At 34.7% G+C, this 15,424-nt stretch overlaps 1 protein-coding gene across 7 annotated transcripts in view; it reads left to right on the forward strand.

Moving 5' to 3' along the window:
- OXR1 (oxidation resistance 1) overlaps positions 1-15,424 on the forward strand; it is a 563,019-nt gene that overhangs the window by 543,540 nt on the left and 4,055 nt on the right. For 4 of the 7 annotated variants that reach the window (XM_078153704.1, XM_020970157.2, XM_020970166.2 and 1 more), the window contains 4 exons: positions 4,825-4,950; positions 9,678-9,830; positions 11,694-11,789; positions 13,399-13,472. In XM_078153704.1, the coding sequence (XP_078009830.1) occupies positions 4,825-4,950; positions 9,678-9,830; positions 11,694-11,789; positions 13,399-13,472 (449 nt within the window). Of the gene's footprint in view, positions 1-2,715; positions 2,797-4,824; positions 4,951-9,677; positions 9,831-11,693; positions 11,790-13,398; positions 13,473-15,424 lie in introns of all 7 variants that reach the window. The other 3 variants (XM_078153702.1, XM_078153703.1, XM_020970139.2) reach the window with 1 other exon arrangement.

Below are 15,424 nucleotides of genomic sequence, written 5' to 3' on the forward strand. Positions count from 1 at the left end.
AATTGGCCTAGGTTGGAAATGAACCAGGTCAAAGCTTCTTTTTGGATCTGTTGCAGATCAGACCTCTGAGTAGCCCCTGTACTTCTATGCTAGACAAGATAGGGGGACCTAGTCAGTTAAAAAAAAATAAAACAATAGCTTTTTGTAAGGAATAGACCAAAAAGAACAAGCACACCATTAGGAAATTTTATAAACCTTTGGCCTTTTCTGAAAATTTCTCTAAATATCCCAGTTTCTAAGCACTAAAGGCACTAAAGACTACCTTTCTTTCTGGATATTCTTTCTTCTCTGGGATTTTGTGACTCTCTTTCTCCTTGTTTCTCCTCCTGCCTGTTTGATTGCTATTTCTCTGTCTCTCATATCCAATCCCTTTTCTCTAGTCACATACTACATTAGTTGAGACTCTTGCCACCTCTTGCTTGAAATATTTTAATAGCTTCTAATTGGCTTCTTCTCCTCAAACTTCTCATCACTCATTTCAATCCCTCTGCTGCCAAAGTAATTTTCCTTAAGTACAAATCTGACCACATCACTACCCTATTCAATCAATTCTAATAGCTCCCTATTGCCCTAGGATAAAATATACTTTCCTCTATTTAGCTTTTAAATCCTTTCGTAACTGACGCCAGCCTTTATTTCCAGCACACAGGACACTCCTCACCTCTCATTCTATCTAATCCAGCCAAATAGGCATTTTCTCTTTTCTTCACCCACAGCACTCCATCTCCAGTCTCTGCTGTCCCCCTTTGCCTGGAATGTACCACCTCCTTAATAATCCCTTCTTTCAAGGCATGGGTCAGTCACCACCATCCTAATACATGTAGCTTTTCCTGAGCCCTGGGACTACCTCTTCTCCCTCTCCTCACTGCTTCCCTCCCTCCCCCCCCTCAGCTCCGGGTGCCTACAGTCTCTAACTACTTTGTGTTTTGTATTTAACCAACTTGTATTTGTATTTATTTTCTCTGTGTTCTATTCTTAATCCATAGGTCAGTGCTTAGTGTTTGATAATATTTTTTAGATGATCGATTAAAGAAAGAAGTGTTACTCCCAAACCAATAGCAAATCATTTTTATTTTACGAAGGTATGCAGGTTTGTACAAAGATTTCTTACCTCCCTTCATATCTTTTTGATAGTGTAATTCCATAGGTTCCCATTTAAGAAATGCTAAGTACTAATTAGTATTGGGTACTAAGAGGATGACCAGAGCACTATCAAGGAGGTTAGTCTAGTAGAGAAGATAAGACTGTAATGAGTGAATGTTTTGGATTTGTGATCCAGGCTTGGTCAGTCACTAGTGACAGTTGTGGTCATAGTTTAGACTAATTAAGTTAATAAATATGAAAAACATTAGCCCTAAAAGTATAGCCCCAAATCTAAACCTCATTCCCCTCCACGTATTCTTTGATCTTGTGACACATCTCCTTACTGTTCCTCATACAACACTCGCATTTCCTGACTCCAGCGTTTTTGCTGGTTGTCCTCCATACCTGGAATGTTTTTCTGCCTCATCTCTGTCTTCTAGATTCTCTGGCCTCCCTCAAATCGCAGTTAGAAAAAACTCACTTAATGAAAGAAGTCTTTGCCATTCCTCCTCTCTGAGACTGTCCCCAGTTTATCCTATATCTAACTTATTTGTAGATAGTTGTTTATATATTATCTTCCCCATTAAACTCTAAACTCCTTAAGAGCATTGACTGTTTCTTGCTTTTTTTTTTTTTTGTATCCCAGGCACTTAACAACAGTGTCTGGCATGTGGTAAGTCCTTAGTAAATGCTAGACTTAACTGATGCTGGGACCACACATCAGAACTTATGGTACAGTACAAAGTGATAAGGAAGACTGATTGCTGGAATCTTGTTATGGACATCCTCTAGGATTTTCCTTGTGCTAATTTGAAGAACTGTTTTCACATATTTTTGTTTATTTGGGGTGGCAGTTTAGGAATATCAGTGCCTCTTGTTATCCCAACTTGACCTGAAAAAAAGCCATTCCCCTCTTTAAGGAATAAACGGTTTATTAGATTATTGTCTCTGAAATTTAGCTTTGTTCTGGTGTTTTCTTTATCTTCATTTTCAGTTTGGGCTTAAAATTAACTTTTCATATGGCTGTCTTCTTTTGCTACCTCTTTTTTCCTCCAATATCTTTTGTATGATTATGTGTGTATTTGGCATCTTGCTGTGAAAGAAATTATTTTACCTGTTGTCATAGTGAATGCAGAGTATGAGGTGCATTGGTTTCAAAGGAAGAATTTAATTTTATTTGTATGTTTGGTCCTAAAAATTAATGTTGGCATCAACTTGTGATGTTTTGTTTAGTGTTTCCATTTTTTAAAATGCTGAAATACCATTTATTGAATGCAGTCTGTATATGAGATAGTCCATACAATAAATATTCATTTATTTTGTATTAATTAGGTATAGTCCATATACCTAATTATGTATAGTTTCATTCAATTTTGCTATTAGGTCTTGGGGCTTTTAATGTGTAGATGGGGGAAATCTTGAATTTTATATACATTTTCACCATGAGTGTAACTATCCTGTGCTCTAGAGCCCCAGTTTAGAAAATATATTAATACGTATTTCTGATACTAACATTTTTGTTTTTATTGCAAAGCTTTCTCTTTTTCCCCGTTATGACTTCTCCATTTTTTTTCTGGCACCTCTTTTCTTCAATTGTCAGTGGAATTATTGTCTTCCTGTCTCCATATTCAGGTAGTGTCAGTGGCTGAGTATCACCGCAGGATCGATGCTCTAAATACTGAAGAACTACGCACACTCTGCAGACGTCTCCAGGTGCCCCCTTCAGTAGTTTAAACCCATTTTTCAGAGACTGAAACACTCTCTGTTTTTAGTGTCCTTCATCAGGACAAATCCCGTATTTGGTGGATTTGTTTTGGCTGCAGCACTAAAATAAATAAATAAAGCAGGAAATTCCTTTTTTTGTTTTGTTTTGTTTTTGTTAAACAATGCAATAGTATTTTGAAGAGATATGGAATTACTTTTTCCATCATCTTTTCATTTTTAAAATATTCAAACATTATGTCAGAGGAATTTTCTGTCTATCAAGATATGTTTTCATTACTCTCTTTTTCAGAGTGATGAGGACTTGATTTTTTTTTTTTAGTTGTAGTTTAATATTGGAAGCATACTTTTGGACTTTTGGGAATGAGTCTATTAAGGAAAAAAACTACTTAAAATACATGATTCTTTGCAAAACAATTAGAAAATTTTCATTTAAGGCTTATACCATACAACAAACAAGTTTAAACATTTGTCTTTTAAAATGTATTGCCTTTCAATTTAATTGATAAAATAATATCAGTCCAATTCCCAGGAATCCAAAAGGGAAGATTTTAAGTGTTCTTGGACCCCTTTTCTCATTGTCTTTGGAAAATTTCTTGAGGTATACACCTGGTTGACAGCAGGTACATTTTAGAGTCTTATTAGATAAATGCACCAGAACTAGAAAAATGATTTGAAACTATGTGAAATGGTTCTTGTGATGCTAAGAACTAGGAAGTGACATGATGAAACTTTTTATCTTACAAGTAGCGTCTATCCTTTTTATATGGAAGAATGCTTTCCTGGCTTTGCTATCTCTACTGATTTTTTTTCCCTTTTTCTTCTGATGCTTCTAATGCTTTTTTGGGATTTTGGTTGTTTTGTGTTTGTTTTTAAAATCACATCATCAAAATTAGGGTGAAGTATTAAGATGATGGTGTGAAAGGCACAATGTTATTGTTTCTCATTAAGGAAACAGTACAGTTTTGGAAAATTTCTTGGTTGAAGTTATTTTAAAATGTAAATATTGGGTATTAAATGAACAACATAATTTAGCAACTTTAATCCCAATGTAGTTTTGTTGAACAGCACTTTTTTTTTTACAATTATAGTCGCCGAGTGTTGCTACATTTTAGTCATCTGCTCCAAATAGGATGCTGTATATTTCCCAAATTATTGCCAACAAGAGTGTACTCAAGCAGCTTTTTAATAGTATATTTTAGTTTCTAATGTTAGTGCATTTGTATTCTAAAGTAACAATGTTTTGTTGGTAAAGTCCTCTTGCATTTTAAGCAAGGATTGAACTGTATAAATTATATCTTTTGAAATACGTTTTTAAAGAATAAATATGATATTTTTATTCAGAAAAAATCCATTTATTGCATTTTAAAAATTGGTTTAGTTTCTTTTTGATTAGCTAATAAATAGTAAGTATAGAATAGTTTTCAAAAAGTTAAACATTGTGGTCAAATTAAAATTTTAAAGTTCAGTTAGAACCAATTTTTTCTGACATGTATTTTGGCATATTTTAGCTTTCAAAGAAAAGAGATTTATATGTTTGTAAACATTTATGCTGAAAATAAAGGTGATGAGATAAAAACAAAAGCTATATATATATATATAGCTTTGAATCAAAATACCCCCACATAGTTAAGGTAAGGTTTATCATGAATAAAAATTTCTTTTCATTTGAAGTCAGTAAATATTCTCCATTCTATGCAGAAACACCATAATATTAACTGTTGTTAAAATTCAACACTTTAAAGTACCTAGCCCATCTTTATTTCTTGGAGGACTGGGAACATGTAAAAAATTTGTGTAAATGAATTTTAAAAATCTCCCATGTTAAGTAATGTTTAAAATTAGGTTGAATTCTTAGTAGTATGGCTAGGTTTAAATAATTTTGTCATGTAAGATCCTAGAGTTTCAGTCAATTTCCTAAAGTGTAAAAATTTAAAGATTTTTTTCCAGAAGGTTAAGCATTCTTTTAAGAGCATGTCATTATTTCATGTTAATATGCTTTTGCTGTTTACTTTTTAGATTACTACAAGGGAAGATGTAAATTCAAAGCAAGCTACTCCTGTAAAAGCAGACCTGGAGTATGAAGCATTTAGACCAAATCTCAGTGATCCAAGTGAATTGTTACTACCAGATCAAATCGAAAAGGTAAGAAATTAATCTAAAATGCTATTAGCTAAACTGCAGATCACTGAACTTAATTTTTTCATTCTTGAACGTAGATTCTGTGTCCATGATACAACTGGTGTTTTTTTTTAAGTTGACCTGAAAGTTAAAGCAGTTTTTTATTACTACTACAAATAATTCAGGAAATGGTGAGCTGGCTCTTTTGTATCTATACACACACACACACACACACACACACACACACACACACACACGCATGTACACAGAGTGAGTTTTAGTAATATCAAATAATCTCAGAGTGGAAAAGGTTGTCAGCCATCATCTAGTCTAAACCCACACTTTAGGCAACAGTCCACTCTACAACATTACTACAGATGAGTTTCTGCTTGACTTTCATTGATGGGTAACCCACTACCTGCTAAGGTACCCTTTTTCACTTTTGAATAGCTCTAATTGTTAGGAAGTTTTTCCTCATATTAAGTTGAAATCAGCCTCTCTGCAATTTCTACTTATTGTGTATTCTGGGATTTAACAGAATTAAGTCTTCTCTGCCATTTTATACCCATTCAGATATTTCAAAGAAATACCTAATGTTTAATCTTCTCCAAATTAAATATCCCTGGTCCCTTCAGCAATCCTTGTGTTACATCTTCAGGTTTGTTGATGCTTTTCCTATTTGTGCACCCATAAGCCGTGTATGGCAACAGAATTATAACCTTCCTTTTTCTGGTCACTGTTTCTGTTTTAATACTGAAATCATTTTAGCTTTTTTACTTCATATCATCTTATTGACTCATTTTTAGTTTGCAACATGCCTTACAATCCCAGAAATTTTTTCCATGAATTATTTTTTGAGCCCAAGTCTATATAGGACAATTTACAATTTTGTCTATTAAATTTCATCCTGTTAGATTTAGCCAACTATTCTAGGCTACAGAGATTTTTTTGCAACCTGACTTTGTCATCCAACTTGTTAGCTATACCTCTTAGTTTTTGTTTCATCTTCAGAATTGATAAACATGCCTTTATCAGAGTTGTTGGGTTTTTTTTTGTGTGTGTGTGTGTGTGTGTTTTTGTTTTGTTTTGTTCTGTTTTTATATATTCAGGTATAGAGGACCAAAGGCAAATCTGTTAGATATTTTGCTAGAGACCTTTTCCAGGTTGACATCAGTGCGTTACTAATTCTAGATCCAGTTCCAAATCTACCTAGCTACTGTGATTCAGCTCCCATGGTAGCATGAGAAACTGTCTAAAAACCTTGCTGATACCTTAATAAACTGTGTCTATAGTGTTTTCTGTATTGATCAATCTGGTTATTGTAAGAAATAGAAAAGTGCCTAGTCTGCTATTTTTGATGAAGGCATGCTGGCTCTTGGTCACTACCACTTGCTTTTCTAAATACTCACAATTTGTCCGTCAATCATTATTCTCTAGAATTTTGCCATGAGCCTAAATGAAGTCAAGTTCAGGAGCCTTGTGGTTAAAGGACTGTGTTCTCTTCCCTTTTTTTCAAATCAAAACATTCCCGTTTGCACTCATCTGCAGGCCGCTTCTCCTGCTTTCTTATATTTCTCAAAGATCACTGACTCCATACCCAGGACCTCAGCAGTTCTCTCTAGGTCAGTCACTTCAAACTTTGGCATCACTTGCATCAGAAACGTCTAGAGGAGTTGAAATCTGAAATAACCAAGTCTTAGGATTATTGCCTTTGGTTGAGAGGAACTGAAGTAAAACAATATTTCAGCCAACTAGCATATATTAAATGCCTGATATATGCCAGGTCCTGTGCTAAATAAGTGCTATATATTTGACTGTTTCTTGCTTCTTTTAAATTGTCTGTTATTTTCTCATTTCTTTTATCTTTCTCTTATTTCCTGTATGAGAAAGTCTTTTTTTCCCCTTGGCATTTATTAGCATCCCCAAGTCATCTTGAGGTTGAATATATTCATAGAGAATATATCCACATAGATAGAATATATTATATCACAGAGGGCTTTAAAATTCTACCTTAATATCTTCTTCTCTAGAAGCTTTACATCTTTTCTTGGAAAATAGGAAAGAGAGAAATCATCTTAAATTGTATGGAGAAGTTTACATAATTCAACCAGTGGTGGAGAAGCCTTCAGAATGGGATCGATATGATATTTCCTGGGGCAACATGGGAATTTAAGTAGGTGATTAGAGCCTTAGGCATTAGAATAACCCTACTAATAAAAGAATAACGAACCTGTGTCTCTGGCATTTATAGAGATGTGACACTGATAATAAAAGAATATATATTTTATAACTTGTGTGATATATACAAAACTGTCCTACTTAACAGGATCACTCATGATCGATTATGAGAAATATTTTTAGCCAAGTGTTTCAGGGTTCTTATAAATATATCAATCAGGAAGTATTTTGCTTCTTTGCTCACTTTCTCTCTAGACCCTGCATTCATTACTTTGCTTTGCAATAGCACTTTATAACTTAGAAATAAACTATGAGATAGGGCATTTCATCTCATTTTATAAATAAGGAAACTGAGATTCAGATTAGTCCAAGTGGTGGAATTAGGATGAGAATTGAACTTTTCTGATGAGTTCAGTGCTGTTTCCATAACTTCATGCTGCTTCTCGTTCACTTTAGTTGGTCAACAAGCATTTATTAAGTGCCTGCTATGTAGCAGGCACTTTGTTAAGTGTTGAGGATATAAAAAGAGGCAAAAGACAGTCCCTGCCGTTGAGGAACTTACATTCTAACGGAGGAAACAAAAGCAGACACAAATGTACACAACTATGTACAGGAAATAGTTAAAGGAGAGAAGGCACTAGAATTAACAGGGTTTTGGAAAGGCTTTCTGTACAATATGGAATTTTAGATGTTTATTAGAAGAAGCTAGAGAAGTCAACAGGTGGAGGTGTGAGGCAGAAGAACATTCCAGGCGTGGCAGACAACAAAGAGAAAGTGCCTGGAATCAGGATTCGCCCAGTTGTGGAAAAGCAAGGAGACCAGGGTCACTGGATTAAAGAGTGTTTAGGGGGAAGGTGTAAGAAGAGTGGAAAAGTGGAAGGGGGGCAGTTTAGGAAGGGACATGAATGCCAAGCAGAGAATTTTGTATTTGATCGTGGAGGTGATAGGGAGCCACTGGAGTTTATTAATTGGGGGTTGGGGAGAGTGGGAAGCGAACAGTGTGTTACATGGTCAGACCTGTGTTTTAAGAGAATCACTTTGGCAGTTCAGTGGAGGAGGATGGACTGGAATAGGGAGAGCCTTGTGCCAGGTAGACTAACCAGCAGGCTATTCCAGTAGTTTATGTGTGTGGTGGGTAAAAACCTGAAATAACTAAAGAAATGAAGGTTCAAGCTTCTGAGCATATTGATTTATTAAGCATTGCAGCTTGGCACTGGTCCCCAAATGCAGGGGGAGGCAGATTTTTATACATTAAAAAGAAATGACAGGATGTAAATCAGGGTACAAGATTAGGTAATTTGATTTCTCATTGGAAGAAAGATTAGGAACATTCCAGGTTGGAAGGGGGATGAGCCCGAGTTTCTGGAGTTGGGAGTGGGGAGAGCAAGCAGGTGGATTTAACTGGATGTGAAACAGGATGTCACTCAGTTCCTATAATGAGGTAGAATTTACAAGAAAATGAAACTTAAATCTCAAAATGGAATCAATTTGGTTCACATAATTCCCACAGTTTTCTCAGCTGTGAGGAGATAAGGACCTGCACTAGGAGGTGATCATATCACAGGAGAGAACAGGGGCTATTTGAAAGATGTTAGAAAGGTGAAATCAGCAGACTTTGGCAACAGATTGGATATGAAGGGTGTGACAGAGTGAAGAGTGACATCTAGATAGTGAATCTAGGGGACTAGGAAGGTGGTAGGGGTAGGGATAGGGGCAAGTTTTGGGGGAAAGATGATGAGTTCGATTTTTGAATGTGTTAAATATAATTCTGCAGGGCAATCCAGTTCAAGATGTCTAAAAAGCAGTTGGAGTTGTGAGTCTGGAGGTCAGGAGAGAGGTTAGGACTGGTTAAGTAAATTTGAGTGTCATCAGCAGAGATGATATTTTAAATCCTTGGGAGTTGATGAGATTACCAAGTGAAGTAGTGCAGAAGGAAAAGAGAAGAAGGCCCAGGACTGTGAGATCCACAGTTAGGGGACATGACCTCAGTGATGATCCAGGGGAGAAGGAGCAGTCAAGATATGTAAGAGTTTCAAGAGAGAGCAGTCCTGAAAACCGAGGGGAGGAAGAAAGAGGATCAAGGAGAAAGAAACGATTGGCAGTGTCAGCAGTGTTGAAGGCTTCAGAGAGGTCAATAAGGACGAGAATTAAATATTGACCATTGGATTTGGCAATTAAGAGATCATTGGTAACTTTGGAGAGAGCAATTTCAGTTGAATAAGATTGGCAGCTAGATTGTAGAATAAAGAGGGTGGGAGGAGGGAAAGTAGAGGAACCTATTATAGATTACCTTCTCAAGGAGTTTAGCCAGAAAGGGTAAAGAGATACAGGACAATAGAAGAAATGGAAGGAAAGGGAGGGTGTTTTTTGAGGTTGGGAGAGACATAGTTTCCTACTGTTAGTAGGCAGTAGGGAAGGAGCCAGTAATCAGGGACAGATGGAAGGTAAGTGAGAAAGTGGGGATAATCAAGGGACAGTCTGCTAGTGGCGAGAGTTTCTATATGGCATATGTAGCAGGACCATACCAAAAGGTGGCAGCTATTTAAATAATGTTAATACTTTGTTTTCCATAGCTCACTAAACATCTTCCACCACGAACCATTGGCTATCCTTGGACTCTTGTCTATGGTACTGGGAAACATGGTACAAGTTTGAAGACTCTATATCGAACAATGTTGGGTTTGGACACACCAGTGCTGATGGTGATTAAAGACAGTGATGGCCAGGTATGAAAAGGGTGATAGTGGATAATAATAGCATGTATGTCACAGGGTTGTTGTGAAGATCAAATGTGATTAAAATTGTAAAACATTTTGTACTGTGCCTGACACATAGGTGCTATATAAATTGTTGTTGTTATTTAAAAAAGACTTAACCATTAATACATTAGTATAACAAATTTAACACATGATCATATTATCTCAGTGCGATCAGATTTAGGTATATATAAAAGAGTAGAATACTTGGATTAAAATAAACTACTTAAGTTTGGTTGCATTATATAATGAAAGGGAAAAGGCAAAACTAGTAAAAAAAAATTTTAAATAATTTTTTAAAAAAATCAAACTTATTACAATAGTCTTTTTAAAGAAATTGCAAAGATAACTAAAGTTGTAGCCATTTTTTTCCTAAATAAGAGAAAAAGGTCATAAATAGGTGATAATTGACCTGATATTTAGTTCCTTGACTTAAGTATTTGCTAGGAAAAATATGCCCGCAAAAAATCCTTCTGAGGGGAATGGATGCTTCACCCTGATGTAAATCCCCTTATCTAACTTAATTTTATTTTACAGTGATTTACTTCATTTAGATAAACTCTACCTATTCTAGTTCCATAGTTCTGTTTTACTTGTCAGAATAAGTAAAACCTTGTAGAACTTTTCTTGTACCTAAATGAACAAATGAGGTTTTGGAATTAGAAATGGTTAGGAGATTTTTTTTTCCTGATGCTTTTAGCACACATATTTTAAGGTTATACTATAAGGATACCAAAATACTCTTTTCTGTTCTATTTCCTATGTCTTCAGTTAGTGTGAAATAATATAACTTATAATTCAATAAAGTAGTAATTGTGTTTTCTATATCTAATGATATAACTATATTCTTAGATTCCTTCAAGTGATTTTAGCCCCTGGATAAATTTATTGTCTAGTAAAGTGTCAGGCATTTCTTTATTGAAGTGGTGGCATTCCATTTTTCTTTTTGTTGTAGTTTTGATATTTGAATATCTGAGCCATTAGGCCCCATAGAAAGAGTATACACAATACAACACAATTTTTGTATTCTAGGTGGTTAAATTTGAAAGTATCCAGACACATATATTTTGTTAATACATATTGATTATGCATACTAATGTCATATATCATTTAATAATTTTTATAGTTAAGGTTAGAATTTTAGGGCCAGAATTAAATAATTAGTTTTTATTACTTACATTTAGATAACTAGTTTTTGTTCCTTATATTTTATTTTTATTAATAGGAGACAAGTGGATAGAGTGCCGGGCCTGCAGTCAGGAAGACTTGAGTTCAAATATAACCTCACAAATTTTCAGAGGCAGCTAGGTGGCGCAGTGGATAGAGCACCGGCCCTGAAGTCAGGAGGACCTGAGTTCAAATATGTCCTCAGACCAAACACTTGACACTTAGTAGCTGTGTGACCCTGGGCAAGTCACTTAACCCCAATTGCCTTAAAAAAAAACATTTCTATCTGTGTGACCTTGGGCAGGCCACTTAAACCCCTGTTGGTCTCAGTTTCCTCATCTGTAAAATGAGGATAATAATCATACCTGTCTCCCAGAGTTGTTATGAGGATCAAATGAAATAATATTTATAAAGCACTTAGCAGAGTGTCTGGAACATACTACTGTATAAATGTTTATTATTATTATTATTACAACATGGGATATTCTACCAACATTCTACTTTTCTCTCTACTAAACTGTGTGTAGTTTGTTACATTCTGACCACGTTTGCTATGATGAGGTGTCATAAAGAAAAACTGAGAAATATAAATTATTTTACAGTTTATAAGTTTACTTGATATATAGATTGGTCCATGCTAATTTAACTTTTGCTTTTTCTGTATAGGTCTTTGGTGCATTGGCATCAGAACCATTTAAAGTGAGTGATGGCTTTTATGGTACTGGAGAGACCTTTGTTTTTACTTTTTCTCCAGAATTTGAGGTAAAGATAACATGTTAAAATTGTGTTTATTAAATACTATTACAAACTTTATTTCATGGAAAAATATTAATTTAAGGAATATGAGTCTTGAACTGACAAAAGAATTTTGATTTGTTAGGTGATTATAGGATTTCACTACCTGTAGATTAAAAGATAACCTTATTCAAAGCTAACAGTTAATTCAACAGTTAAGTTGAATTCAACATTAAATAGTATTGAGTGTCCCTGTGGCAGTATATACTTTTTATGTCAGTTAGTCTTCCAAAGTTTAAAGCTTGTTTTAGAGATAGTTGTACAATATAACCACTACTTATTTAAAATGATCTCCCCAAATTCTAGTTTTTCCAAATTAATTAAAATAACTTGTTGGAAAGGCTTTACTGAATGTAAGTAGTTATTTTAATGATAATAATGATATTCTTAACGCTCTAAATATATCTTCTCAAATGGGTTCCTTTACATAATGGGGTGAGGTTGAGACCCAAAGTGATTAGAGGAATGATGGTGCCCTTAATAGTGATAAGTTTGGGACAATAGGTAACAAAGTTCTGTTTTGGAAATGTTGAGTTTAAGGTGCCTGTGAACATTATCAGGCAATTGGTGATGTGGACATGGAGCTCAGACTAGCAGTATCCATATTTGTATCATCCATATCCATATCCACATAGGTACATATATGCACACATACACATAGATGCATGTGTATATATGCGTGTGTGCATATATATGTATGTGTACACATACATATATTCATATACATGCATACACACACATCTGAGAATCATCTGCATAAAGATGATAATTGAACCCATGGGAGCTAATTAGATCACCTCAGGTTAGTGAGATAACATAGAGGGAAAAGAGAAAATGGCCTAGGACAACTTTAGGGAATGACCATGGTCATGAATGAAGATCCAGTAGATGTGACAGAGAAGTAATGGTCAAATTGAAAGAGAACCAAGAGAGAGAAAATGTTAGCTCCTTGAAGGACTGTCTCACTTCTGTTTTTGCATTCCCAGTACCTGACACACAGTAGGTGCTTAATAAATGATTATTAATAGATTTTATTGTCCCTAGACCATAAACACAGTTATGGTTCAAACTATAAAAGCATACCAGATCAATGGCTTCTTCATAATTTGTTCAATGCCTTACTAAATGCTTTCCTAGGAAAAAAAGATAATGCTTCTTGCCTTCTAAAGAGCCAACAGTGATTGAATTGTACATAAGTAACTAATACAAATCAAAATATGAGAGATACTGAAGTCTGTGGCTGTTGTCTGTCAAAGTGCTTGGCAACTGTAATGTATTTAATGAACTTTATTGAATGAATGACCTCATTCAGATGAAGGAGAAAGAATTACTTTTTGAGGAGATTTGGAAAGATAAAATTATTTGTCGCTCCTCTGTGTCCAACCCCCAAACCTCCTCTTAGCTAAATTGAATAACTATGATTTGTCTGATAATTGCTATCAGAGTTTGACTGTTTTAAAAATTCTAGGTAACTGCATAAGTTTCATGATTATTTTCATCCATTCTGCGTTTGTTTATACATTCTTGATTATAGAAAATAAAGTTTACCTAAAAATCATTATTTTCTTTTTATTAGATCTTTAAATGGACTGGAGATAATATGTTTTTTATCAAAGGAGATATGGATGCCCTAGCTTTTGGTGGAGGAGGGTAAGTCACTTGAAGTATTTACTGTAAAAATCCTTTAAAAAAAATTCAGCTCTAGGTTACTAAATTGTTGTCACTTTAGGAATTTTTTAATAAAATTTATGGATTTTTATTTCAGTTTTTTAAAGATAAGGTTTTTTAATATTTAAGATTATACTTAGCTAGACAAACCTGTTAAGATTAATTTTTATAATATACCAGTAGAAGTATACTCGTGGATGGATGAACAAATTCACTTTTAATAGAACTAAGCATTGTGCTTAGGTAACTAGATTGAGTGATAGTTTATAGATCAGAATTTTATTATTCTTGTCCAAAGACCTTGGAGAGTGAGACAGTTTGTCTATTAAAATAAAAATGTGTACAAAATAAAGCTGCTTCTATGTGAAATAATTTGTTTAAATAGTTCATTATCTTTATATGTATATGTGTATATATATATATTATATTGTACTCACTGCAGTTTCAAATATACTTCATTAAGATTGAAACTTATTTCGTAGAAAAAGAGTTTTTATATTATCTCTAAAGATTTGATTGACAATTTTAGAGCACAGAAGCTTTCTTTTCTTGAAAATTTCCCCAAATTACTTGAAACATTGATTTTTTTCATATATAAATAAAGTGAACATTTCAGTGGCATTCAAGGGCCAAATTAATGAAGTTAATTTAATCATTGTAGGAGCCCTTTAATGACCTGATTTTCAAAATTCCTGAGTTTTATTTTCATTATTTTCTCGCATCTCATCAGTTTTTCTCAGATTAAATGCAGCTTTCTTTCCTACTGTCTCTCCTCCCGCCGCGTTCCCCCCCCAACTTCCTACCATAACCTGATTATCATCTTAGCTTTCTGTTTTCTCTCTTCTCAGGCCAGTGCTCAAATATCCATCTGCTTTGTGTGCTGTTACTGACTTTGTTCCCTCGTTGGCCCTTAAAAGAAGGGCTCCCAAGTTGTTGTTTATATACAGATAACCTAGATAGTTTATCCTTTACTCTTGATTTTTGAACATTATGGTATGAGTCCTATTTCACTTACAAACCAATATTAAAAAAGACTGAAAAATAGATTCTAGGCCTCCATTCCCCTTTCTTCCTCCCTTTTTTTGCCTTCCCTCCCTCCAAACACACAAGTGTTTTTCACTTTCCTTAGAAATATAAAGCAGCTCTTTTTTCCTCTCAGAAGAAAATAAGTGAAAACAAGTATAGAAATGATGTAATAGTGTTTTTTCAAGGAGTTTGGCCCAGAAAGTAAAGAGACAGGATGATACTGGCCATTTTTAAAGGATGAGAGGGCTTGAACATGTTTGTAGACATCAGGGGAAAAGCCAGTAGATAGGGAGAAATTAAAGATTAGAAGGGGTTAGGGAATGATAGTAGAGGCAGTCTCCTGGAGAAGATGGGAGATGATGGGATCAAGGATACATGTAGGGTGGTTGGCTTTGATTAGGAGAAAGGGCTATTACTTCTTCAATGAGTAGGTAAAGGAAGAGATAATGTGGGGATGATGATGAAGGGAAGAAGAGGGAGTTTGTCCTGAATAACCTTAGTTTTTTCAGTAAAACCTGAAATAAGGTCCTCAGATAAGAAGTTTGGGAGAAAGAGTTCTTTCAAAGCTTAATGAGAGAAAAGAGCTTGGAAAGGCCACTGTTGCTAATGGTATAGCGAATAAAATAGGGAAAAGTTAAATGGATTGCCTGACTTCAGGAGGGTCCAGTTAAGATTAAATAACATAAATTTGTGATGGAGCTAGTTGGTATGTACAGTTATGACTTCCTTCAGCTCCATTCAGTAGCACTGTCTCTACCCATGTAGATTATAATTTTCTGCACCCTAAAAATTGTTCCGCTAATAGTCACACATTTAGTGATGATCTCATACTGTTTGGACCAATTTAGACCAGTCTTTGTTGAGAGACATACAACATCACAATGTCTGTGTTTAAAGCCTTTAATACT

The sequence above is a fragment of the Phascolarctos cinereus genome, unplaced genomic scaffold (genome assembly GCF_003287225.1).
Source record: "Phascolarctos cinereus isolate Bilbo 61053 unplaced genomic scaffold, phaCin_HiC Scaffold_4;HRSCAF=312, whole genome shotgun sequence".
NCBI lineage: Eukaryota > Metazoa > Chordata > Mammalia > Diprotodontia > Phascolarctidae > Phascolarctos > Phascolarctos cinereus.